Source organism: Giraffa tippelskirchi, chromosome 3 (assembly GCF_054371585.1).
Source record: "Giraffa tippelskirchi isolate mGirTip1 chromosome 3, T2T-mGirTip1v1.2.pri, whole genome shotgun sequence".
NCBI classification, from domain to species: domain Eukaryota; kingdom Metazoa; phylum Chordata; class Mammalia; order Artiodactyla; family Giraffidae; genus Giraffa; species Giraffa tippelskirchi.
This window is the reverse complement of record NC_137277.1, coordinates 183947635-183973447: the sequence shown is the minus strand read 5'-3', so window position 1 is coordinate 183973447 and position 25813 is coordinate 183947635. Positions and strand designations below refer to the sequence as shown.

The window sequence follows — 25813 nt, the reverse complement described above, 5'->3', positions numbered from 1 at the left end:
TCTCTCTTATAAGAATGTCAACTCTAGAAGAGCAGGCAGGCAGGCACCCATGTCTGATTTGCTCACAGGGCCCGGCATCAGAAGGCAATCAGAAAGAACTTGTTGAATAAGTGAGTGGAGGAGGGAATAAGCTTGGAGGAAGGAGATTCATGCAGATGAGAGGCCCAGAGGGCATCTGGAGGGAGTGGCTTGAGCTGGAAGAAGGAAGCCTTCCTTCTCCAACTTGCTGCAGATGAAGCCAAACTCTTGCATTTGTCAAGGTCCTGCCTAAACCTTACCTCCATGGCATAGCTTTTTCTTATGTCTTCGCTCTGGAGAGGCATCTATGACAGAAAACAGCAATTTGCATTATAACTTTTATGTGATTCTTAACCTTTCTTGACTTCCCTGGTGGCTCAGATGGTAAATCATCTGCCTACAATGCAGGAGACCTGGGTTCGATCCCTGGGTTGGGAAGATCCCCTGGAGAAGGAAATGGCAACCCACTCCAGTACTCTTGCCTGGAAAATCCCATGGACGGAGGAGCCTGGTAGGCTACAGTCTGTGGGGTCACAAAGAGTTGGACACGACTGAGCAGCTTCACTTTCACTTTCACTTTCTTTAACCTTTCTTAGGTCACAGACCTCTATGCTAATCTGTTCAATATTATAAACCTTCCTCCCCAGAATAATGCCCCTGGCATGCACGCGCACACACACACACACACACATACACGAACACGGTTTAATGTTCAGTTTCAAGGAGTTCACAGACTTCCATTCCAAGTCAAGAACGCTGCTTTAAAAAGTAAGATTCCCCACTGTAGGCCAGACCTGTCCCTCTGCGGCCCCAATAGCTCACACAGTTCTTGACGTTCAGGCCTTTGTGTGGAATATTGTGTAGATAGATAGTAGGATTGAATAAGTAGGTGGGTATGTTCAAAACTGTCCTGATTTGCCGTGACCTATGTAGAGTCCAGCTAAAAATTTCATTGACGTCATCAGGGTAAAGGGTCAGCTTGAGCAGAGAATGGTAGCGTTCTCCATACCACCGACCTGTCCTGGCCCTAGGAGTGTGGTTCTGCCCATACCTGGAAGGCCACTCCAGGTGGCCATAAGATCATTTTCCAAATAAAAACTTAGAACATGGTGTCTGACCTGTTGTCTGATAATGGGGCAGAAATTGTGCCTATCTCAGAAAATCAGTGAAAGTGAAAAGTGTTCGTCTCTTCAGTTCAGTTCAGTTGCTCAGTCGTGTCCAACTCTTTGTGACCCCATGAACCGCAGCACGCCAGGCCTCCCTGTCCGTCACCAACTCCCGGAGTTTACCCAAACTTGTGTCCATTTAGCCTCTTAGTTGTATCCAGTTCTTTGCAACCCCATGGACTGTAGTCCTCTAAGCTCTTCTGTCCATGCCTGTCCATTTTCTAGGCTCTTCTGTCCCCCTGTCCATTTTCCAGGCAAGAATATTGGGATGGGTTGCTACTTCCTTCTCTAGGGGAATCTTCCTGACCCAGGGATCAAACCCCGGTCTCCTGCATTGCAGGCAGATTCTTTAGCATCTGAGCCACCAGGGAAGCCCCAGAAAATCAGAGATTGTGTAATTTTAAGGAACTTAACTTAGACCTGAGGCTAATGGGTTTGTTCTTGGAGTTTCCTTAAACCTCAGAAGGGGTCTAGGCTGTATTCCACATAGACTAGGTTAGTCCTCCAATTCTGGATAGAGGGGCTCAGCATGGCAGCCCATTTGTCCTCCACATTCTTCTCTATGGTCACCGATGTCACTAATTCCTAGTGTGGTTACCACTAAACACTGCCCATCTTCTGCTCATTACCACCCTTTCTCCCCTAAATCTTATGGTACATGTGAATCCCTACCCTTTAAAATGTTCAACTCTAGAATTAAAAAATTTTTTTTTCTTCTATTTAAATCCCTATTTTTCACATTAGGTTGTTTGACAATGTTGATTTTTAGACACCAGAATAGTTTAAAATCATTGGGGGAAAAATCTGCAGTACTAGCTTTTGCTTGAAAAACAGTTGTCAAGGAAATAGATTTTGCAAAACATTGCTTCCCAGGAGAGCTCTCCCTTTCCATGTATCCCCACACTGAACATTATTCTCCTGTGCAATGCAGTAGGCAAAGGTACCATTGGCAGGTAATTGGTCTAGTCAACATCTAATTATGAATTAAAACCCTTGCTGGCACATTCTGAGGTCGGCAGCCAATGGTGGACCAAGTTCAAATTCAGTTTATAGTCCATCTGCAATGTTGTTGGACTTACAGAAACAACGGAAGATTTCTTGGCCCTGGCCCTAGACCAGGGAATAGGATTCTGTAAACTCTATTAGCAGACAGTGGAGGCGTCTGATAGATGGAGCTGAAATTGCAAAACATTGTTCCATTAAAAGAAAAGGTGAAGGCTCCCGGGGCAGAGGCTGTGACTCAAGGCACTCACATAAGGAGATACTTATCTCCTGATTAGAGTGCTGGCGGCCTAGACGCCAGCCAGTGGTACTTGGAAAATCTGTCACTGTTAGACATGCCAATGTATGTATGAACTGCTCCGTTGTGAGCAGACCTCATAAGTGAGGCTGGTGGATTTAATTATCACTTGTGAGAACTTTGTCAAGAAAGTGCTGGCCCAGTTAGAGTTATAGCCAGCGACACTGGCAGGTGGTTAATTAGAGACCTCTCCAGTCCATGCAAGTGCAGGGCCACGTGTAGACAGGAGGAGAGTTGGTGACAAAGAAGCAGAGAAAAGATCACGTCTCCATTATACTCATTTGTGTCGGGATCTGTTGTACTTGCAGTCACCTATAATTACAAAAGCTGATACTATGGGATGGTTGTTGATACTGTTCATTTTTGTCATGTTGCCTGGTAATGCCCCTTTGTGCCCAAGACATGCATGTTTCTATAGTTACGGGCTAAAGAAGTGAAAGCTTCCTTGCTCTTAGCCATTTTGCCATCACAATATTCTAAAAAGCTATTTTGAGAGATAGTCAAGCCCAGTCTGTGGGGTGAAAAATGGACCCATTGTGACGAGAGCCTGAGTCATTGAAAAGACATCATTTAACCAGAGTTCACGATGCCACATTCCCGGGTAGCAAGACAGAAAAGTGCTCCTCAACAGCTAACTGCGTTCTCCTCTCCTCTTTCAAGTAATGTTCAATCCATTATAGGTCAACCTCTAGTTCAGGTCCCATTTTGCATGTCCCGTCTGACTGCATGAGAAGCCAGAAGTTGTGAATCTTTAAGCTTTTGATGAGTTTCAACCTAAGAAATGGTCACTGACGGGGAAAATGGCAATTTAGGTATTGCAGGTAGAGTCTGATTGTACCTCCGTGAAGTCAGTTATCTCCACCACCCTGCTGCTTCTGAAACTGCCCCATTAGTGGAAGAAATGGTGGCAGAGTTATCACCAGAAGTACTCCAAGTCATTCTCTTTAAAGGTCACACTGGTGGAATTTTCAGATGACACCTGGGATTGCTCTTTTTTCTTAAGTGGGAAAGCAGCTGCTCTGGGCGTGAGGAGAGGTCATCTTTTGGGTTTCAGATCTCTAGTTAAGGCTGTAACCCCGTCAAAGTGGTGATCGCTTAAGGATAATTAAATTCTACATTGTTCACGCTAAACTCTTGAGATGGGCTGATTGGCATATTTAAATCTCATCTCCCAGGCATTTGCTAATTATCATAGTCTAGTTGGATAAAAACCTAATCAAATAGCTGTTTAGAGATGCTTTGCATTTTAAAATGTACCTCTGATTTTCCGCTGGTTCTTTCCCTGACCTCAAGAGGGTTTAGACTTTTAATGGTTTAAATAGCCACAGCAAATCACTCAGGAAACTTCATGCATTTTCGTTTTCTCCTTTGCGTTATTTCCAGCCTTGACCTCCTTTCATCACCCTTGAATGAAGCTTTCTCACTTAGTGACTTCTCATCCACGAGCGGTCTGTTGAATTCCAGCTAATGAGGCTCATCTCTTTTATTCATTTTAAGTGGTACCAACCAGGCCCGGAGTCAGATCTGAGAGTGAATGGTTATCACATCTTTCTCGGGTCCACAAATGGAATACCAACTCCATGGTGAAACTAAGAAGAATTTCCTTCTCTTTTTGCTAGAAAAAGAAAAACAGAAAGAGCAGTTTCTTGGGTCAGCATGTTGAGATGAAGCCACCCTTCCTAGAAAAGGCACCCAAGACTGGGTTGTTATTTTATTAACAGCAGCTGGAGAAGACCCCTACCCTGGCCCCACCCCTGCCAGCTGAACTGAGATCATTTTAGGCAATGTTTTTTTTTTTTCTTCTGAGCCACTGTGCTCAAAATTGGGAAAACATGACGGTTTTCTCCTTTATCCAGAATATATGGCTGTCAGTGACAGAAATCTCACCAAGGGCTTTCCTTTGTAGGCATTGTCTAAAAGGGCCTGTCTTTGAGATTTATGAAAGAGCCCCCATGAGCCACCGTCACCCGTAGCCATACCTCAAAAGCAAATCCAAGGAAGAGGAATCTTGTGAAGGTTTTATCGAATCACCTGTCACGGGCCGTCAGTCCATTTGTCTCCTTTCTGTGAACGGGTCTGTTTTGCCAGCTCTACAGAACGGGTCTGTTTTGCCAGGAACTGCTACCTCCCTGCAGTAGGTGTACAGGCCCCAGCAGGAAGCCCAGATCTGGGGGCCGCTGAGAGCAAGTCTTCTCTTTCTTACCAGAAGCCAGAACGGCAGAACTGGGGCAGGCGCACTTGGTTACTTGAGAGTGTGTGTAGGGGGTGGGGACTTGAGGAGGTGGGAAGAGAAAGCTCATACACAAGCCAACTGAAGGCCTGCAGGAGCTCTGATTCTGATCATTCAAACAATTCCAAGGATCTGCGAAGCTCAAAGATCTAAGTTTTCTGTCTTTCCTGGTCATCCCACTAGTTCATCAAGATTAGAGCCTTCTGGTTTTCATAGTTAATTATTCTTTGGTATTCTATTTCAGGATTTTGAAATCAAATTGCTTGATGTTTTACTCTCTCCCATGTGATTAGGTTATCTTTTATAATAGGGCTGCAATCATCCTTTCAAGAACATAGCACTTTAGCTCAGCACTGTCAAGGAAGATGTCCTAAATGTCCCATGAAGTTTAGTCTTGTAGGAGTGAGAAAACACCACCACTCCCTGATTATGGATCCAGAAGTGCCACCACACATCATCCATCATCACAGACCTAGAAAAATGAAAAGGAAACCTTTGTTGAGCTGTCTGATTAATGCAGACTCAAGGAGTGCTTATGGGGTGGCAGCTCCTTGGCTTCGTAGGATAAATGAGCCCCAGGACCTGTCTTTATATGGTGTTTTGTAAGGCTGAGCAGGTCTGTTTACCGCTTTGAAATTCTCTTTCCTGGTGTGAACAGGTAACCTTATCAGTGGGTTTCGCAAGGCATTCTAGCCCAAAAAAGAAAATATGTACTTTGGAATCTCAGCTGGTGGGGGACTAGAGAGAATTAAGAGAAAAAGTCAAATGCATGTCTCAGGCTACATGTGGGAAACAGGAGGAATTTGGCTTTTTTTTTTTTTGGATACTAATGAAGATCTCAGCTCAGTTATCCTCTGGAGGCCTTCCTCAGCCACCTCTACCCATTCAGTCATCCTCTCCCCCAATCCCTTGCTTGATTTTTCTCCACAGTGCTTATCACTATTCAGAATTACCTTGCTTATCTGTCTGTTTCTTATTGTCCATCTCCCCACACTAGGGTATCCAGGCCATAAAGATGGGAACCTTGCCTGTCTTGTTCATGTCTGTTGCATGTACCGGAACATGGGGTACATAGTAAATGCTCAGTACACATTTTTTAAAATGGATGTCAGGTGAAGGGAGGTTGAAAAAGGAACAAGAAGAGGCAAAGATTAGAATCAGACCTAGGTTTGAATCCAAACCCTCCACTTATTGGCTGTGTGCCCTTGGAATAGTTACCAAACCTCTGTGAGCCTCAGTTTTCTATTCTATAAAATGGGCAGATATTAACCTGCTTCCCAGAATAGCAGTGGAGGATTAAATGAGATAAAGTATCTGGTAACTTCTGGCAAAGGGGCTGGTACAGGGAGGTGCTCAATAAATACTGGCTCATTCTCCAAGCCTTGATTGAAACAATTTTACTGGACAAGAAACAGGGCCCTTTCCTTTCTAGGAGTGTCCAGTGGTTCTCAGGCCTCCTTCTTGGGTCTAGGAATGGTATCTCCAAGGAAAATAGTACTAATCCTTTTTTGGCTCCAAGGAGAACCACTGTAAACATAGGCAGTCTCACATGGTTCTAGCTGCATGAGTCAAAGAAGGGGTCCTAAGGACTCTATACTCAGACCTGGTTCCTCAAGAGATGGCAACACTGCCTAGAAAACTCCTGTCCTCCTGTCCTCTGACACTCCTGTCCTCCTGAAGTCTTTTGTTCTCATCCTCAGCTGAAGGCCTCCATGCATACCTCAAAGACCTTGAAACAGGTCACTGAGGCCCCTTGCTGTCACAGAGATGCCACTAACAGCCTTTAAAAACTGGTTATCAAGGCTTATCTTCCAGATTTCAAATGGCATTACCTCCCTAGACAACCTGGCAACAGAGATGACTTCTCTCCACACTTTAGTCACAATCTCTCTATAGCTCACTTTGGTATTTTCCTTGTTTTCACATAAACCTGTTTTTTTCCCCTTTCTTTTCAAAAATTCTTAACATTTAGACAAAGAACTGGTTCTGGCTCTCTCACGTTTCCAGAGGCCGCAGCCTCTGCTGGGGCAACTTTAAAGCAGATCATCCCTCCCTTTCAGCAGACTGAGCCTTCGGGAACTAGAAATTTGGACAGTGCTTGTTTTCAAAAAGAAACAGTTCTCAGGATGGGCCGCGTGGCACTAGTTAGCAGCCGGTCCTCATTTTGATTCTGTGTGCCACGTGCCATCCAGAGGTGCTGGGTTGATGTTTTGTTCATTCACTCATTGGACAGTGAAGCAGCCTAGTGAGATGGAAAGGGACACAGCCTTTTGAATCAGTCAGACCCCAGCTTCAAACACTGGCTCTGCCACTTGCCAGCTACAGGGCCCCGAATGTTGGGAACAGGAGACGCTAATCTTGCCTGGGAGGGCTGTAGAGGGGGAAGCAGTGTGCTGTTGTGATTAAGTGTGCAGACTCCCAAGCGGTCTTCTTGCATCCATGGCCTGGCCCTGCCACTGTTTGTTCTGCATCCTTGGGCAAGTTACTTAACCCTTCAGGACTCAGCTGCTTCCTTCACCCTGTAAAAATAGGGAGAACAATGGTAACCCGCCCTGCAGGGTTGGTGCAGGATGAAATGCTCCCGAAAGGCTTAGCCCAGGGCTCCACACATGCACAAGCTCTGTGCTCAGTACATGTCCACCACTAGATAACAGAGGTAACACACGTAGCCATTATTATTACTAATGTGCTTTGTTGACTTCCTCTGTTGGGCCAGCCTTGGGCTAGGAGGTTGAGGCTGCGTTGGTGAATAGGTCACAGAGTTCAAGGGCAGGGGAGGCAGACATGAAAGAAATTATTATCCTGCAGAAGTCTGAAGTACTGTCACTGATGGATGGCAAGAGGCTGTAGGACCGTGAATTCCAGAATGCTGGTACCTATGCTCCAGAACCTTAGAACTCATTTTGCAGGAAAAGAGCTATGGTGGAGTGGAAAGTGGTCCAGAGGCTGAGTGGGGTTTGTTCATTCAGTTTTTCACTGGGAAATGCTAAGGCGCTGAAGTAGCATATTGGTTTCCTATTGTAGTCACAAATCACACAAGTTCAGTGACTTAAAACCACAGATTTACTTTTTTATGCTTCTGGAGATCAGAAGTCTAACAGGAGTGGCTTTCTGAGCTAGAATCAAGGTGTTGGCCAGGTTGCATTCCTTTCTGGAGGCTCCAGGGGAAAATCCATTCCCTGGCCTTTTCCAGCTCCTGGTGGAGGCTCCCCAAATTCGTTGGCTTATGGCCCCTTCCTCCATCTTCAGAGCCAGTGATGGCCGGTGGAGTCTTTTTCACATCTCACCATGTTGACACTCTTGCCTCCCTCTGTCCCTTCTAAGGACCCCGTGATTCCACTGGGCTTACCTGGATAACACAAGCTAATGTCCCCCTCTCAAGATCAGCTGATTACTAATCTTAATTCTATCTGAAAACTTAGTTCCACTTTACCATACATACTCACAAGGTCCAGGGATTAGGACACGGGCACCTTTGGGGGCCATTATTCTGACAGCCCTAGGTGGGAAGGTGCTGTGTGCGTTTGAGATATTATCCAAAGGCTGAAGCTTGGAGAATGGAAGGGGCCTGGGAAGTGGTCAGAGGCAAGCCTTTCAGGCACGTTGCCTTGGAAAGCTCTTGGAAGCTCTTACACAGAAATGACAATGGCTTGGAAGCCTGATGTGCTGTAGTCCATGGGGTCGCAAAGAGTCAGACATGACTGAGCGACTGAACAAAAACAATTTTTATTTTTATTCATTTTAAAATGATTTTTTATTTATTTGGCAGCACCAGGTGTTAGTTGTGGTACATAGTATCTTTACTTTATTTTTTTAGTTGCAGCTTGCAAACTCTTAGTTGCAGCACATGGGATCTAGTTCCCTGAGCAGGGATTGAACCTGGGCTCCCTGCATTGGGAGCACAGAGTCTTAGCCACTGGACCACCAGGGAAGTCCCTAATGGCTTGCATTTTTAAAGGGCTTGCTCTGGTGGATATATAGACCAAGGATGCAGGAGCAGGGGCAAGAGAGGAAGCAGGGAGACTGTGCTGAGGTTAAGGGACAGTGGTGGGCTGGGAGGCAGCTGGGAAAGAGATGAATCAGAGATATCATCGACAGACTTGCTGGAGAGTGAACATGAGGTGTGGAGTTGAAGGAGACTCCAGAGGACTCGGAGGTTTCAGATATACGGTGCTGCCTTTTCCAGTCTTGGAAAGATAATGAATGTGGAGCCCACGGCCGCAGCCACCAGTGCTGACACTTACGACAGGGTTTTCTCTCTGCTGGGATCTGTGCCGAATGCCTAGCCTTGTAGTTACAGTCAGCTCTCCGTAACCACGAGTTTCACATCCGTGGATTCAACCAACCGAAATTCATTCTGAGGTTGGTGAATCCATGGATGCAGAACCCGAAGATAAGGAGGACCAACTGTACCAAGTCATTTTACATAAGGGGTTGGAACATCTGTGGATATTGATATCTGCAGGAGGTCCTGGCTACTAAGGGACGACTGCAATCCTTACAGCCCTGTTGGAGGCAGGCATGGTAATCACTCCATTCTGTGAGAGTCATGGGCTTCTCTGGTAGCTCAGCTGGTAAAGAATCCACCTGCAATGCAGGAGACCCCAGTTCGGTTCCTGGGTTGGGAAGATTGTCTGGAGAAGGGATAAGCTACCCATTCCAGTGTTCTTGGGCTTCCGTGATGGCTCAGTCAGTAAAGAATCCATCTACAATGCGGGAGACCTGGGTTCGATCCCTGGGTTGGGAAGATGCCCTGGAGGAGGACATGGCAACCCACTCCAGTGTTCTTGCCTGGAGAATCCCATGCACAGAGGAGCCTGGCAGACTGCGGTCCATGGAGTTGCAAAGAGTTGGACACGACTGAGCAACTAAGCACAGCACATGAGAGGCATAAGGTATTGTGACCAAGAGTGTAGACTGTCTGGGTTTGAATCCTGGCTCTGCCACTTACTTGGTGTGACACTTGGGCCTGTGCCTCAGTTTCCTCATACGAGAATGGGAGTAATGATATACTAACCTTATAAAATTAGTGTGAAGATTAAAAGAGTTGACCTATATGTGAAACATTGATGACCCACTGGTTCAGCATAATATAACAGTATCATTATCTTTAAACAAATGAGATCACTGAGGCACAGTGAGGTTAAGTTAGAGCTTCCCTGATGGCTCAGACAGTAAAGCGTCTGCCTACAATGTGGTTAAGTATCTTGTCTAAGGAAAGGCACACAGCTGGGGAAATCTGGGACCCAAAACCAGGCTCTTATCCTCCATGCCTTAGCTCCTCCTTGAGAGGGCTTCTCAGAGCTGTGGCAAAAACTATATGTGCTAGTACGTACCAGCGCCCTTATCATGGTGCTTGGCACATGCTCTATGTTCCATAAGTGCGTGTGGGTGGAAGTGTAGTTTCTTTCTCTGTAGAATGGGAGTGGTGATGACACCCACCCTGCCTCACCCACAGGATCGTAAGACTCAAATCAGGAAGGCAGAGCACAGTGGAAATGGTAGAGCTAGCTGCACTTGGGTGGTTTTTATGCTCAGTTTCTTCCAAATGGCCTCGCTGCATGATTTCCCCTTGGAGTTTCACTCACAGATGTGCTGCGGTCTTTCCTATCGTCAGTCATCTTTGAGCCCATCTCCTACCTCCACCCCGACACCCCGTCTTTGATAGACTAGAATGTGGAGGGCCCTTCACTTTACAGTTGGGGGGCCAACCTCAGTACAGTGGCAGAGCCCAGAGTTGCTTGTGACCTTCTCCATCAGCTTCTTTTGTCTGCCTTCAGACCCTGCACCAAGAGCATACCCGTGTGCGGTAGGAAAGTGTCTCACCCACTTTTGCTATACCTGTGGGCCTCACAGGAAGTGTTGGAAATCTTGAAGTGTGTGTGGGGAGTGGGTAGAGATGTGAATAAATTTGCACTTTGAATAATTACTGTGGCTATAGTGTGGGGCACTGTGTAAGAGGCCAAAGAGGATCCTCTAGGCCAGTTTGGAGGCTGCTGCGGGAATCCCCCAGAGAGGTGGGAGGGTATAGATTCAAGAGGTGGTGCAGAGAGAAGTGAATGGAGAGAGACTTGGTAGATAAATTAAAAGGGATCAGTCATCCTATGACTGCTTTTGACTGAGCACATATATGTACCAGGTGCTGTGCTGAGCACTCATGTGTGTGTTATCTTATTTACTCCCAGGGTTATCATAAGGATTAAATGTTCCTGTCCTTTTACAGATGAGGAAACTGAGACTCAGAGAGGTCAAGTCACTCACTCAAGACCACACAGCCAGTAGGTGGCAGAGCCCTAGAACAGCTTCTCAAATTTTAATGTGCGTTTGGATCACCTGGAGATCTTGTTAAATGCTGGCTTTGCTCCAGCAAGTCTGGGATGGGCCCCAGGATGCTGCATTCTTGACATGCTCCCCGGATTTGCCCCACTGCTGGTCCCTGGACCACATTGAATAACAGAGGTCTATCTGCCTCCAGGGCCCACTCTCTCAGCCATGGTGCCTTAGAACAGCTGCAGATGGCGGGAGATTTCTGAAGCTACTCGAGTCTGAATCCCATCCTGGGCAGGATGTGGGAGAGCTGTCTGGACCTCAGACAGGTCGAAAGTCATTTCACATTTTCATCTTCCCCCCTTTTCCCAGTAGGTCAAGCAAACCCAGAAGTGAGAGGGTTGGAGGTAGCACCTCCCCGTTTATTCCCTACCCGCCCCTCCACCCCTCAGCACAACCAGACCCCATCCTGCGTCTGCTTCTGAACCAGGGACCAGGGGTCACGTCCATTCACAGATGTCTCCGCAGTTGTCAATCAGATCATTTTGTGGGGGACCCATCGATGGGGGTGGATTGAGAAATCTAATGTGGATGGCAGGCCCACCAAGCTGTCAGCTGTTTCCCTGGCCCGTACTGAAAGCAAAGGGGAAAAAAATTGACCCAACGTTCTAATCTCTTAATCTGTGTGGTCATTAGGTCCTGGGATGATTGGAGACCAAGCCTTTTCCCGTTCAGCCCCTGCAGATGGGCCAGGTGTCACCACTGGGAGATGCCAATAAGGCTGCAAGTCACCGTGTGAGCACTTTAATGACTGGGAAAATCCATTTCCCTTCTTGGCAGCTTTGAGATGTTGCAACTGTGCTTCTGGGTCATCGCCAGCCCTGATCCTGTCCGTGCGCATGCTTTATTTTAAAAAGGGGGGGATGGCTCACTTGTTTCGGTGATCGCGCCTTTCTCCCTCGTTGCCGCCAAAGAACTTTCCGAGGCAAACTTTCTGTCCAATTTTCCACTCTTCAGACAGTCTTCCAGTATTCCCATTTCCTTGTCTCCTCAAACACATCCTTTCTGTCTTGGCTCTGTCGTTCGGGGCCTCCTTAGGCTGCGGTGGGTGTCTGTGCAGGGGTGATAGCCATGGATTCTAGTTTTCTGCAGGACAGGATTCTGGAACTCTGAGACAGGGAGAAAGAACATCTTAAGCAAAATAATAATGTCTGCCTCAAACTTGTAAATATTTTTCATTGTAAGATTTCATGTCATTGCAATTTGTTCAGGTAGACAAGAACAGCTTTTGTTTGCGAGAGAACTGAGAAGGTGTCTTAGAATTCGGCTCCAATTGCTCTGCCTGTCTCTCCATCACTGGAGCTTTGTTGCCTGCCTCTGCAGAGCTCGGCAAAGGGAATGCTTTGTGCTCTATTGTTAGATGTTCTTTGAATCTATAAATCATAGGCTTCTGGAAGGGAGGGGCTTCCAGAGACCATCCAGAGCTCCCTCTGTCTCCAGCATGGACATGCATAGATGCACACACACACACGTGTGCGCACACAGACACATAGATACATACACATACAGATGATGACCGCCTGGTGTGTATTTCCAGATCCCAGTGGGGGCAGAGGTGTTTAGTTCTCATGTCTGTTGATTCTTACAGCCACATTTTGAGTCTGTCCCAGATTTCTCTTGCTGTAGCTCAGGCTGCCCCTGCCCACATCAGCCGCTTCCCTGTCCTGGCCCATCTTTTTGGAGACACGTCCATCCCTGTGCTATTAACTTACGCATCTAGGCAATGACCAGTCATTTTCCTTGTCTGGTCTCACACGGTTCTTGTAAAACGTGGCTTGGCAAACAGGTGATATCTCTGGCATTAATCCTATTTGACTGTGAGGTTCTGGCTCTCCGCTTCTATTTATGTTGTCTCTCTGGCTGGTTGGGCCCTTTCTGACTCCCGGCTGTAAAGGCCTTCTACTCTGTCAAAACCCATTCCTTCCCATCCACCCCATGGCTAGTCAGCCATGCACTCCTTTTGACTTAGGAGTAGCATTGTATCATTTTTCCTTGCTTTTCATTTAACAATCTTTCATTTTCACCTTACAAACATTTATAGATATTCGTTGTCAAAAATCCAGAAAATATAGGTCAATACGAAAAAAACAATGACCACTAAATGATTCACTAACATAACCACTGTCAACATTTTTTGTGCATATCCTTCCGGTCTTTCTTTCTCCTTTAAAAATCTCTCTGGATAATAATCCAGTGATCTTCATGCCATATAACTTGGTGTCCTGCTTTTCCAACTGATATAACAGGCATCTTTGTGTGTGTCTCGCTCTATATAGTGATATTTAGTTTATATCACTAAATATTTAGAAGCATAATTTTTTTTGGCTGTGTGGCTTGTGGGATCTTAGTTCCCCAATCAGAGATCAAATCCAGGCCCACTGCAGTGGAAGCACAGAGTCCTTAACCACTGGACCCCTAGGGGATACCCAGGAAACACAGTTTTTTTAAATTTATTTTTAATTGAAGGATGCTTGCTTTACAATATTGGTTTGTTGGCTGCCATACATCAACATGAATTAGCCATAGGTGTATATATGTCCCCTCCCTCCCACCTCCCATCCTTTTGCACCCCTTCAGGTTGTTACAGAGCCCCAGTTTGAGTTCCCTGTGTCATGCAGCAAGCTTCCATTGGCTATCTATTTTACATATGGTAGTGTATATAGTTCCATACTACTTTCTCCACTCATCTCACCTTCTCCTTCCTTGGAAACACGATTTTTAACACTTGTTTCATACTTTACATATCATACTTTATCCCTTGCATGATTGTTTTTAATTGGGAACAATACCTGTCAAGTCCACTGAACTGCTCAATCAAATGAAGGAAGTGTCCAAAGAGCTGAACAAATATGAGCAATGATCATAAGTACCATTAGGTTTGTCTTCCCGAGCGAATACTTTATGTATTCACAAAATACTTTATGTGTTCACCAAATTGTTGTATACTTTCCTATTCATGAGGGCTTCCCTGATAGCTCAGTTGGTAAAGAATCCGCCTGCAATGCAGAGACCCTGGTTCAATTCCTGGGTCAGGAAGATCTAGAGAAGGGATGAAGTGAAGTGAAGTCGCTCAGTCGTGTCCGACTCTTTGCGACCCCATGGACTGTAGCCTACCGGGCTCCTCCGTCCATGGGATTTTCCAGGCAAGAGTACTGGAGTGGGTTGCCATTTCCTTCTCCAGAGAATCTTCCTGACCCAGGGATCGAACCCAGGTCTCCCGCATTGTAGGCAGACGCTTTACCATCTGAGCCACGAGAAGGGATAGGCTATCCAATGCTCCAGTATTCTTGGGTGTCCCTGGTGGCTCAGTTAGTAAAGAATCCGCCTGCAATGCAGAAGACCTGGGTTTGATCTCTGGGTTGGGAAGATCCCCTGGAGAAGGGAAAGACTACCCACTCCAGTCTTCTGGCCTGGAGAATTCCATGGGCTGTATAATGGTCCATGGGGTTGAAAAGAGTCAGACACAACTGAGCAACTTTCACTCTCCTGTTGATGAAGTTTTGCCCAGTGGTGGGTAAAACAAGCTGTCTGGGTTTAATCTTTAAAAGAGAATGTACTTATTAATAAGTTTTAATTTTTCCTGGTAATTTCTTAGAGGCTCTGTCCTAAGGAATTTACCCGAAATATAGAGAAGGGAATATGTACAAAGATGTCCATGAAGGCATTATTTACAATAGCCCCAAAGTAGAAAACACTGCCATGTCCAATTATATGGGAGGAAGGTTAAGTAACTGATGCTGAACCTACTTGCCAGGCTATTATATAGCTAGGTAAAATGATGTTTACAAAGGCTTTGTAATAAAATGGAAGATGTTTATGTCACCATCATGGGAAAAAGCGAAGATGAATGAAAAAGAGTGAAAAGAAAGACCACCCAATGGGAATGGTGGTTATAATATTTAAATGATGAGTGATTGTTTTCTTTCTCTTTGCTTTTCTGCAATGAGCTTGCATACCTTGGTTTCATTAAAAGATAGACACGTAGGTAGACAGGTAGTTAGATAGCTAGATCAACCTTGTTTTTTAAACTATTGGAAAAGATGTAGGTGGAAGAAGGAAGTATAGGGCACAGAACCAAGCTCAAGTGCAAGGATTGACCCAGAGATGCGAGAAAAGAGCATGGCATTGCTGAGCCCAGACTGACCTGGAACTTTTAGGAAAATGCTTTACACCATAAAAGGTGCAGGAGAGTGGCAACAAGCACATTTTGTCATAATTTATAAAAGTGAAGGAAAACAGAATTCTGTAATGTATAAATTTGGGTGAAAATGATATCAACATCCTGTAAAGTTCCCTAATATTTTTTTATAAAGAATATCAGCAACTTCCCTGGTGGTCCAGTGGTTAAGACTGTGTTTCCATTGCAGTGTGGCCAAAAAATAAAGTTATGGGGGAAAAGTTCAGACTTTTAGAAAAGTTGCAAAAAATACTACAAAGATTTACGTTTATTCTTCACCCAGATTCCTGTCAGTTCAGTTCAGTTCAGTCTCTCAGTCTTGTCTGACTCTTTGCGACCCCATGGACTGCAGCATACCAGGCCTCCCCTGTCCATCACCAGCTCCCGGAGTTTACTCAAACTCATGTCCATTGAGTCGGTGATGCCATCTGACCATCTCATCCTCGGTCATCCCCTTCTCCTCCTGCCTTCAATCTTTCCCAGCATCAGGGTCTTTTCAAATGAGTTAGTTCTTCGCATCAGGTGACCAAAGTATTGGAGCTTCAGCTTCAGCATAATGTTAGTGTTTTACCCTGTTCACTTTGTGTGTACTCTCTCTCCACACCCACACACCCACACACACACACGCATGCAGTTTTCAGAACTATTTGGGAATAAGTTGCAAGCATAATGCCCCTTACTCCTAAATACTTAACTGTGTATCTCCAAAAGGTTCATTCTACTTTTCTCCATAACCACAGTAAAACCAGAAAATTAACATTGATACAATACTATCTGATTGTATCATTCACATTTTGTCAATTATTTTGACAATTGTCCTTTATAGTAGCAATGATAATAATAATAATAGTAGTTGTTACTTCTGCTCCAGCATCACATCCAAAATCATGTATTGCATTTAGTTCATGTCACTTTAGTCTCCTTTAGCTGGAACAATTCCTCAGTCTTGTCTTTTCTTTCATGACCTTGATGTTTTTGAAGAGTAAAGGTGATGTTTTTGAAGAGTAAAGGCCATTTATGTTGTAGCAGTGGTGGTGGTTTAGTCACTAAGTCATGTCTAACTCTATCGACCCCATGGACTGTAGCCCTCCAGGTTCCTTCTGTCCGTAGGGTTTCCCAAGCAAGTATACTGGAATGGATTTGTCATTTCCTCCTCCAGCGGATCTTCTCAATCCAGGGATCGAACCTGCATCTCTTGCTTGGTAGATAGATTCTTTACTGCTGTGCCACCAGGCTTCCCTTTGTATTGTAAGTTGTCCCTCAATTTGAGTTTGTCTGATCTTTCCTCATGATTCCGTTCAGGTTTGCATTTCTGGCAAGATTACCACTGAAATGGCATTATCAAATGGCATGTGATATCTATTTGTCCACACTAATAGTTTTTAAAATTATAAATTAATAACAGCTTTATTGAGTTGTAATTCACATATAATAAAATTCACCATTTTAAAGTGTAAAATCCAGTGGATTTTAGTGTATCCCCAGAGTTGTACAGTCATTATCACAATCAATTTTAGAATATTCATCACCCGCAAAAGACCCCATCCCCATTAGTAATCATTCTCCATGTCCTTTACCCCAGTCTGTGTAACCATTAATCTACTTTCTGTTGGCATAAATTTGCCTATCCTCATCAATTATGGGTTCCTCATTTATATGTCATTTCATATAAATAAAATCTGTGCATCTTTTTGTATCTGTTTTCTTCCGCCAAGCGCAGTGTTTTCAAGGTTCATCCATGCTGGAGCAGGTATCAGCACTGCATCCCTTTTTATGGCCAAATAATATTGCACTGTATAATATCTGTTTACACATTTTGTTGATTCATTCATCAGTCATTCATCAGTCAAAGAGCCTCTTGATGAAGATGAAAGAGGAGAGTGGAAAAGCTGGCTTAAAACTCAACATTCAAAAAACTAAGATCATGGCATCCGGTCCCATCACTTCATGGCAAATAGATGAGAAAACAATGGAAACAGTCACAGACTTTATTTTCTTAAGCTCCAAAATCACTGCAGATGGTGACTGCAGCCATGAAATTAAAAGACACTTGCTCTTTGGAAGAAAAGCTATAACCAACCTAGACAGCATATTAAAAAGCAGAAACATTACTTTGCCAGCAAAGGTCCATCTAGTCAAGGCTATGGTTTTTCCAGTGGTCATGTATGGATGTGAGAGCTGGACCATAATGAAGGCTGGCGCCGAAGAATTGATGCTTTGGAACTGTGTTGTTGGAGAAGACTCTTGAGAGTCCCTTGGACTGCAAGGAGATCCAACCAGTCAATCCTAAAGTAAATCAACCCTAAATATACCTTGGAAGGACTGATGCTAATGCTGAAGCTCCAATACTGGCCACCTGATGCGAAGAACTGACTCACTGGAAAAGACCCTGATGCTGGGGAAGATTGAAGGCAGGAGGAGAAGGGGACGACAGAGGATGAGATGATTGGATGGCATCACTGACTCAATGGACATGAGTTTGAGCAAACTCCAGGAGATGGTGATGGACAGGGAGGCCTAGCGTGTTGCAGACCAGGGTGTCACCAAGACTCAGACACAACTGAGTGACTAAACAACAACATATTTTGTTGATTCATTCATCAGTCAATGGACGTTAGGGTTGTTTCCACTTCAGAGCTATTACAAATAGTGGTGCCGTGCACATTCGTGTACAACTTTCTGTGTGGACATATGTCTTTAATTTTCTAGGGTATGTGTCAGGGTTCCCAATACCATGGCTAGTTTCAGTGATTCACCAGGATGGCTCAGATGACCTGGCACATAGTCCTACCCCTGGCTGATTTACTGCACTGAAATGACACAAAACAAAATAGGCAAAGAAGAAATGTGCATGCAGGAAGCCCAGAGGACACCAGGCCCAGCTTGCAAGAGTGCTCTCTGGGTGGAGTCACACAGAATACACTTCATTCGTCCAGCACTGAATTGGGACGACAGGTGTGAGACGCTGTTCACCAGGGAAGCTCATTAGAGACTTAATGCCCAAAGTTTTATTGGGGGCTGGTCATGGAAGAACCCCCTGCCTGCTGCTGCTGCTGCTAAGTCGCTTCAGTCGTGTCCGACTCTGTGCAGCCCCATTGACGGCAGCCCACCAGGCTCCCCCGTCCCTGGGATTCTCCAGGCAAGAACACTGGAGTGGGTTGCCATTTCCTTCTCCAATGCACGAAAGTTAAAAGTGAAAGTGAAGTTGCTCAGAGTCGTATCCGACTCTTCGCGACCCCATGGACTGCAGCCTACCAGGCTCCTCTGTCCATGGGATTTTCAAGGCAAGAGTACTGGAGTGGGGTGCCATTGAACCCCCTGCCTAACACGTACCAAAATTCCAGATTCCCAGAAGGAAAGCGGGTTGTTTGTGCTGCCCGGGTGCAGTAAACCACCCTTACCCACCAGAGAATGGTGAGAACACTCATTAACTCAAGTTCTGAGACACCAGCCAAGGGCCAAAAGTGCAAGCAGGGCCTTTCTAGGGATAGAAGTCTCAGGCCTGCTGTGTTAACTCTGTTCTGTGCAGGTCTACACTGAGGGGTGGAATCGCTAGGTCACATGGTACTCTGTATTTAACTTTTTATGCTAAACTGTTTTCCAAAGCAATTGCAGCCATTTTCATTTCCACCAGCAATTGATGAGGGTTCCAATTTCTTCACAGCCTGGCCAACACTTGTTATTGTCCATCTTGTTGATTACAGCCATCCTAGTGGAACTGATAGGTTTTAAGTTGGTGAGTTGCAGCATTTAGAACCAAAAAAGGAGGACCCATAGGGGCCAAAATGGGTTATCTAAGAGCAGATCATACCAGTCTTACCCCTGATTTCTCTTTAAAAGAAAAAAACCATCTATTTTCTCTGTACTGGAACAGAGTGTTTTTTGTATTTCAGTCCTGTCCTTCACAGTATCTTTGTACACAAAATGGAGACGTGGAGCTTGGACTGATCGTCTGGCAGATTCCTCCCATGTTGACAGATGACACTCGGAGAGCGGGGCTGGAGTCAGGTGAAGGGCCCTGCTGCTGTCTCCCTCTTTCTGTGTTCAGCCCAGCCATTGAATATTTCTGCCCAAAACTTGAGGGAGACGCAGATGGCAGAGCCATCACAGCAGGCAAAATACCCAAAACAGGCAGACGCACACACATTGAATGATAAGATCTGGTTCCAGAAAGATCCTGACAGCACGGAATGGTATGCAGAGTCCAACGACATGCAGTTATTAAGGGCAAATGGCAAGTCCACGCCCATAACGTCTGGTCCAGATGTAACCAGCGAGAGTTTTCTGCTTGTTACCTAAACCAGCCTTTACAAATGGGTGATAAAGTCTGGGCACCCAGGCAAAATGTTACGATCTATGTTTGCAGTTGCAGGGGATTCAGAGCTCCACCATCAGGGGAACTGTTGAAGGAGCTGATCTGTTCCATGGCCAGTAGGCAGCCTACAGTGGCTTGAGAGTTGGCTCCTCCTGCATGAAGATCAGTGGTGGGAGCGTATGAGCTGTCTTCCGCATGGCCCGCAGGGAAAAGCAGATTTGGATTGATTAAGAACTTTGTGAAACTCTGCAGTTGAATGAGCTGCCTGGTAAGATGGTGAGCACCCCATCACTCATGTTGTTCAAAGAGAGATTACTTAGCCTTTTATTAAGGAACTTGCGTGGGGCAAGAGGTGGCTGGGTCACCTTTGAAGCCTTAGAACTGCCTAAACCGGAAGCCAAGGACAGTCCATCTCTAAAGCCAAGCCCAGGGGTTGCCCAAGACACACAGCACCAGTTCCAGGGTCATCCTCTTCTTGTGTCCTCACGACCCTACTTGTCCATCAGGACATTTGGGTGCCCGTGAAGCTCCCCTTGGGGCTTCCCTGGTAGCTCACGTGGTAAAGAATCCACCTGCAGTGTGGGAGACCTGAATTCGATCCCTGGGTTGGGAAGATCCCCTGGAGGAGGGCATGGCAACCCACTCCAGTATTCTTGCCTGGAGAACCCCATGGACAGAGGAGCCTGGCGGGCTGCAGTCCACGGGGTCGCAAAGAGTCAGACACGACTGAGCGACCAAGCACAGCATGCACCCAGAAGCTGCCCTTGAGACATACGCCTTCTCCTGAGCACTTCTGTTACTCAGAAGACACACCCTCTTTCAAATTTCCACTGAGACTTGGAAGTAGATAAGCAGTTGGCAGGGAAGTGGCGGGAGGGGACTGGGGAGCACTCCCATAATGACTGCAGCCCAAACTGCGGCAAGCATAGGACAGGCCACCTGGTAGGTTAGGGCGGGTGGGAAAGAGAAGTAAAGACTGCCTGGCTGTGACCTTTCCCCATCACCCCTGCTCATCCAGCGCCCGGGCTGGCGACCCGAGGTGCAGACACTAGGCTGAGCTTTCAAGGGTCTCTGTGCCCTTGTGCACATGTGTGTGTGACCTAGCAGCTCTGATTGCCTTCCGAATCCTGTCCCAGTGACACAGGGATTGTGTGGCTTCCTTCCGCTCCATTGATGGGGAGAACTGTGAGAACGGGCCATGATCCAAACATCCCCACGTTCCTGCAGTGACAGCTCCTTTGAGAACATGTGGATACCTATGGTTCTGTTAATTACTCCTGCACACCCACTTCCCCCTCTCTCTAGTAGGCGGGGCTTGGGGTGGGGCTCAGTCCTCCCCCTCTCGACCTCCGCTCCTGCTATCCTGCTGCCGTTTATGTTGGAACAGCCTCCTGCTGCTCCCCTACCCAGCCACCTCCCCCATGACTTAATTGAGAGCACCCCCCAGAAGAAGAGAGTCTGAGGGAGGAGGCTGGTCTCCCTTAAGCGCTCATACCCGGCAATTAGTTTCCCTTATTGCCAATTCAAGATAAGTAGAAAATAACAGAGGAATGGAACCAGGACCCAAAGCCTGTGCCAAGTGCTTGGCATGCATTACCATGACATTCACATGTGTGTCTCATGGGAAGCCACATAGCAGGCCAAGCACGGAGGTGGGATTTGCCAGCCTGGGAGTTGAAAGGGCTGTACACCACCCGTCCTGCTGACTGTGCCTCCCCGACCACCTTCCATCTCGGAGCCTCAGTTTCATCATCTCTGAAGTGGAGAGATAATACTAGATTATTCTAGTATCATGATATCATGGAGAGCCCAGGTCATAAACCTGGCAGGTCTACCCTCTGGGTCTGTGTGTTGGGGCCCCAGTGGTGAGCATGGCAGTAGTTACTGTCTAGGTGTGCCTGGAAGACATGGCTACTAGGCCTTGGCACCAAGAGTGGCAGAGCATGGAGAAGGCAGGTGGCATTGTCCAGAAAGACAGAGCTGAAGCAGGAAGGTGGGCTGGGAGACCAAAGGAGAAAAGCAGAAGGGTGCCAGACAGTGTCTGGAAGTGAGCTGAGAAGTAGAAATAAACACACATCGTAGACCAGTGGTTCTCAGGCGTGGCCCGTGGACCATGGGGAGTCCGTTAACCAAAAATCTCAGGTCCCACCCCAGACTTGCTGGATCAGAAACTCAAGGATGGGGCCCAACAGCCTGTTTTAACAAGCTCCCCAGGTGACTCAGATGCAGTCCAAGTCTGAGAACTAATAAGGTGGATGAGAGGAGGGGTGGATGGATAAGGCTTGAAGAACCCAATGGGTATTTTAAAGGCTGAGCAGGAAGGAGGACTTGTGTTTATTGATCACTTGCTGTGTCAGGTCGAAAACTGGGCATTTCCAGCTACTTGCTTTCATTTAAACCTTTCAGGATTGTGGCAGAGCAGGCCTTGTTATTCCCATCTTAGAGATGAGGCAGCTGAGGCTTAGAAACTTTTAGTTGCTTGCCAAAATCAAAGAGAGAGAATTAGAACCCAGGCCTCCCTGCCCCGGAAGCCTGCGTTCCTTCCACTAGTCCAGGCGGCTGCCTCCCACCTACCTGTCCCTCAGGAGTGCCTCCACTGCCTGGCCTGGCCCCTTCCTCAACCCCATGGTCACCCCAGAGCCCTGCTCAGCTGTCGTCCTCCTTCATCCTGCCACCAAAGGCAAAAGGCAGACCTGGGGAGGGGTGGGATAGCAGGGCTGGGGACAAATTGTCACATTGCGTCCCTCCAGCCTCCAGTGATAAGCGCAGTTAGGGGACAGAGGTGCTTCTGTGATACTTCCAAGGGGCTGACATAATTGACCTAATGGTGGCGCTCGTGGTAAAGAACCCACCTGCCAATGCAGGAGATGTAAGAGATGCGGATTTGATCCCTGGGTCAGGAAGGTCTCCTGGAGAAAGGAATGGCAACCCACTCCAGTATTCTTGCCTGGAAAATCCCATGGACAGAGGAGGCTGGCAGGCTACAGTCCATAGGGTCACAAAGAGTCGGTCATGACTAAAGTGACTTAGCACAGCACAGTAAGAACTCATGCACGCACTGGGAGACAAGACTGACAGATACTCATTGCCAAGCCGTGTGCAGGGTGCTTTGGGGAAACTGAGGCAAAGAAAGTACAGTTTAATGGCTTCGAGGAGTTCATGGTCCAGAACCAGTGAAGCAAAAACTAACAGTGACCCACTGGGGTGCTTGGAGGCCTGGGACAGCCAGGGCCTGGGACAGACAAGCCAAGTGTTGGAGGAGTTCAAGGAGACTCCTACAGTGACTTCAGGGAACAGACTTAAGACTTCGGGGCCAGAGGGCATGCGCTCAAGTCCCGGCATTCTCATTGACTCACTGGGTAACCCCAAGCAGGTTACCTCATGTCTCCACCTGTCTCTTTACCTACAAAACGGGAGTTAATCCCTCCCGCAGGGGACGGTTCTACTAGATTCTAAAGGATGTCCCTTGGGGAGTTTCATTTCCTTCCTTTCAAAGGGTCACTGTAAGTCCAAGAAGGCTTCACGGAGGAGGTGTCTTTCCACCATGGCACTCACATCCGAATGGCCAGAATGTACTTCGTATTGTTTGTGTCTTCTCTGCGGAATCTGTGGGTAGACGCAGGATGTGTGGGGTGGTCTGAGGAGAATGGTCTTCCAGGTGTAACTATGAAAATGATAGTGAGAGGAAGTTGTCTTTCTTGGTGTGGAAGATTGTTTTCCTAATGTGGTTTCAAATCCCGCTGCAGGGGGCAAGGCTAGGCAGCCAGCCCATGCTACCACAACTCTCCACGCTCAGCCTCTGTTTCCGCTCTTCCTTACAGATGATGCAGTTCGCCTGGCAGAGCTACAAGCGCTATGCGATGGGGAAAAACGAGCTCCGGCCCCTCACCCGAGACGGCTACGAGGGCAACATGTTCGGTGAGCTGACCTCGGGAGACCCCCTGCCCCTGGGGGCCGAGCAGTGTCCCTGCTCCGGCACCATTTTATTGCTGGTATTTTTTTGCCTCCTGAGCGGTGTCCCTCTTTCTCCAGACCTGGAGGCTCCTAAGTGTGAGTTCCTCCGGGGTCATCTAGGTTTCTGAGCCTTCTAGGTTTGAGGGAAACCCACATGCTTCTCCCTCATCTCACACTCTTCTTTAGATGGATCTGTTGTTAATTTTCAGAGCAGACAGACTTGGGAACGTGAGTGGGGACAGTGAGTGATGGACACATGTTTCCACAGGGAAGGCGGGCAGATCTGAAGGGCACAGAGGATGGGGTTTAAATCCGCTCCTTTAAGCGGCTGTAAAATGATCCGGAGTGTCTGCCTAGAGAAACCAGACGCGCCTCTGATAAACTGGGCACACACGTGGCCTTGAGGGTCTTGGGGGCATGTCTATCGCCGGCCAGCTTGCTGAACACACAGTCATGCTAGGGAGCCTCACTGCCTGACCTCTCTGCCCTTTGCCGCCACGAGATCCTCCTCACCCAGAGCCTCCAACGCCCCTCTCAGCTGCAGAGCCTGCAGAGTGCCTCACTGAGGGCACGGCTTCAGGTTTCAAATGTAATTCCTGGACAAACTGCCAGCTTCCTTTTCTGCAGGCCTTTCACGTGAGAAGATGCCAGAGGCACCGGGCTTTCTTCTTCCCTGAGAGACAGGAGCTATTTTGGCGGGGCGGGGCTGGAGACAGAAACTCCTCCCCTGGAGGAGCACAGACTCCTAACACGAAAACCAAAGAACTAAGTCAGATGAAATTCTCCAGAAAAATTTCAAAAGCAGGTTTACAAAGAAAAGCCTCCCGTGCGTGTTTGTGTTATGTGAAAGGAGACCCAGGATCTATACCAGGCAGCATCCTGACCCTTCTGGCTGTTCAGACAGTTCACTTCCCTTGGGTAGGAGGGTGTGATTTGGGGTGACTTGCTTTTTTTCCTCTAATTATGATAGGCATGTAGGGGATAAGAGAAAGTACCAAAAGTGTAAAACTGGCAAAAAATAACTCATTCTACCACATAGATGCAGCCTCTGTGGACATCTTGGCTTTGTTATTGTTCAGTTGCTCAGTTGTGTCTGACTCTTTGCGACCCCATGGACTGCAGCACGCCAGGCCTCCCTGTCCATCACCAACTCCCAGAGCTTGCTCAAACTCATGTCCATTGAATCAGTGATGCCATCCAACCATCTCATCCTCTGTCGTCCCCTTCTCCTCCTGTCCTCAATCTTTCCCAGCATCAGGGTCTTTTCCAGAGAGTCGGCTCTTCACATCAGGTGGCCAAAGTATTGGAGCTTCAGCTTCAGCATCAGTCCTTCCAATGAATATTCAGGATTGAATTCCTTTAGGATTGACTGGTTGGATCTCCTTACGGTCCAAAGGACTCTCAAGAGTCTTCTTCAACACCACAATTCAAAAGCGTCAATTCTTTGGCACTCAGCCTTCTTTATGGTCCAATCCTCACATCCATACATGACCACTGGAAAAACCATAGCTTTGACTAGACAGACCTTTGTCAGCAAAGTAACGTCTCTGCTTTTTAACACGCTGTGGCTTGTTTCCTTTCAATCTTTTCTTTAGTATGCTCTTCCCTCCTCTCTATATAATATTATGTTTCTTCTTTTTTTCACTTAATTAATGGTACATCATGTGTTTCCTTAACTCATGTAAAATTTTTCATAAAGAATATTTTTAATGGGGAGACTTCTCTGGTGGTCCAGTGGTTAAGATTCGGCACTTCCATGGCAGGGGGCACAGGTTCGATCTCTGGTCGGGCAACTAAGATATCCTGCATGCCATGTGGTATGGCCAAAAAAAAAAAGAATATTTTTATTGGATACAATTATTAAGAGATGGAAATACCAGACCACCTGACCTGCCTCTTGAGAAACCTGTATGCAGGTCAGGAAGCAACAGTTAGAACTGGACATGGAACAACAGACTGGTTCCAAATCGGAAAAGGCTGTATATTGTCACCCTGCTTGTTTAACTTATATGCAGAGTACATCATGAGAAATGCTGGGCTGGAGGAAGCACAAGCTGGAATCAAGATTGCCGGGAGAAATATCAATAACCTCAGATATGCAGATGACACCACCCTTATGACAGAAAGTGAAGAAGAACTAAAGAGACTCTTGATGAGGGTGAGAAAGGAGAGTGAAAAAGTTGGCTTGAAGCTCAACATTCAGAAAACTAAGATCATGGCATCCGGTCCCATCACTTCATGGCAGATAGATGGGGAAACAGTGGAAACAGTGGCAGACTTTATTTTGGGGGGCTCCAAAATCACTGCAGATGGTGATTGCAGCCAT

General features: G+C 46.7%; 1 protein-coding gene across 11 annotated transcripts in view; it reads left to right on the top strand.

Moving 5' to 3' along the window:
• The window catches only part of MAN1C1 (mannosidase alpha class 1C member 1), a 155278-nt gene that overhangs the window by 34929 nt on the left and 94536 nt on the right, over nucleotides 1-25813 (top strand). For 9 of the 11 annotated variants that reach the window (XM_081586642.1, XM_081586646.1, XM_081586641.1 and 6 more), the window contains one exon: nucleotides 23355-23451. In XM_081586642.1, the coding sequence (XP_081442768.1) occupies nucleotides 23355-23451 (97 nt within the window). Of the gene's footprint in view, nucleotides 1-19584; nucleotides 19810-23354; nucleotides 23487-24302; nucleotides 24324-25813 lie in introns of all 11 variants that reach the window. The other 2 variants (XM_081586637.1, XM_081586640.1) reach the window with 2 other exon arrangements.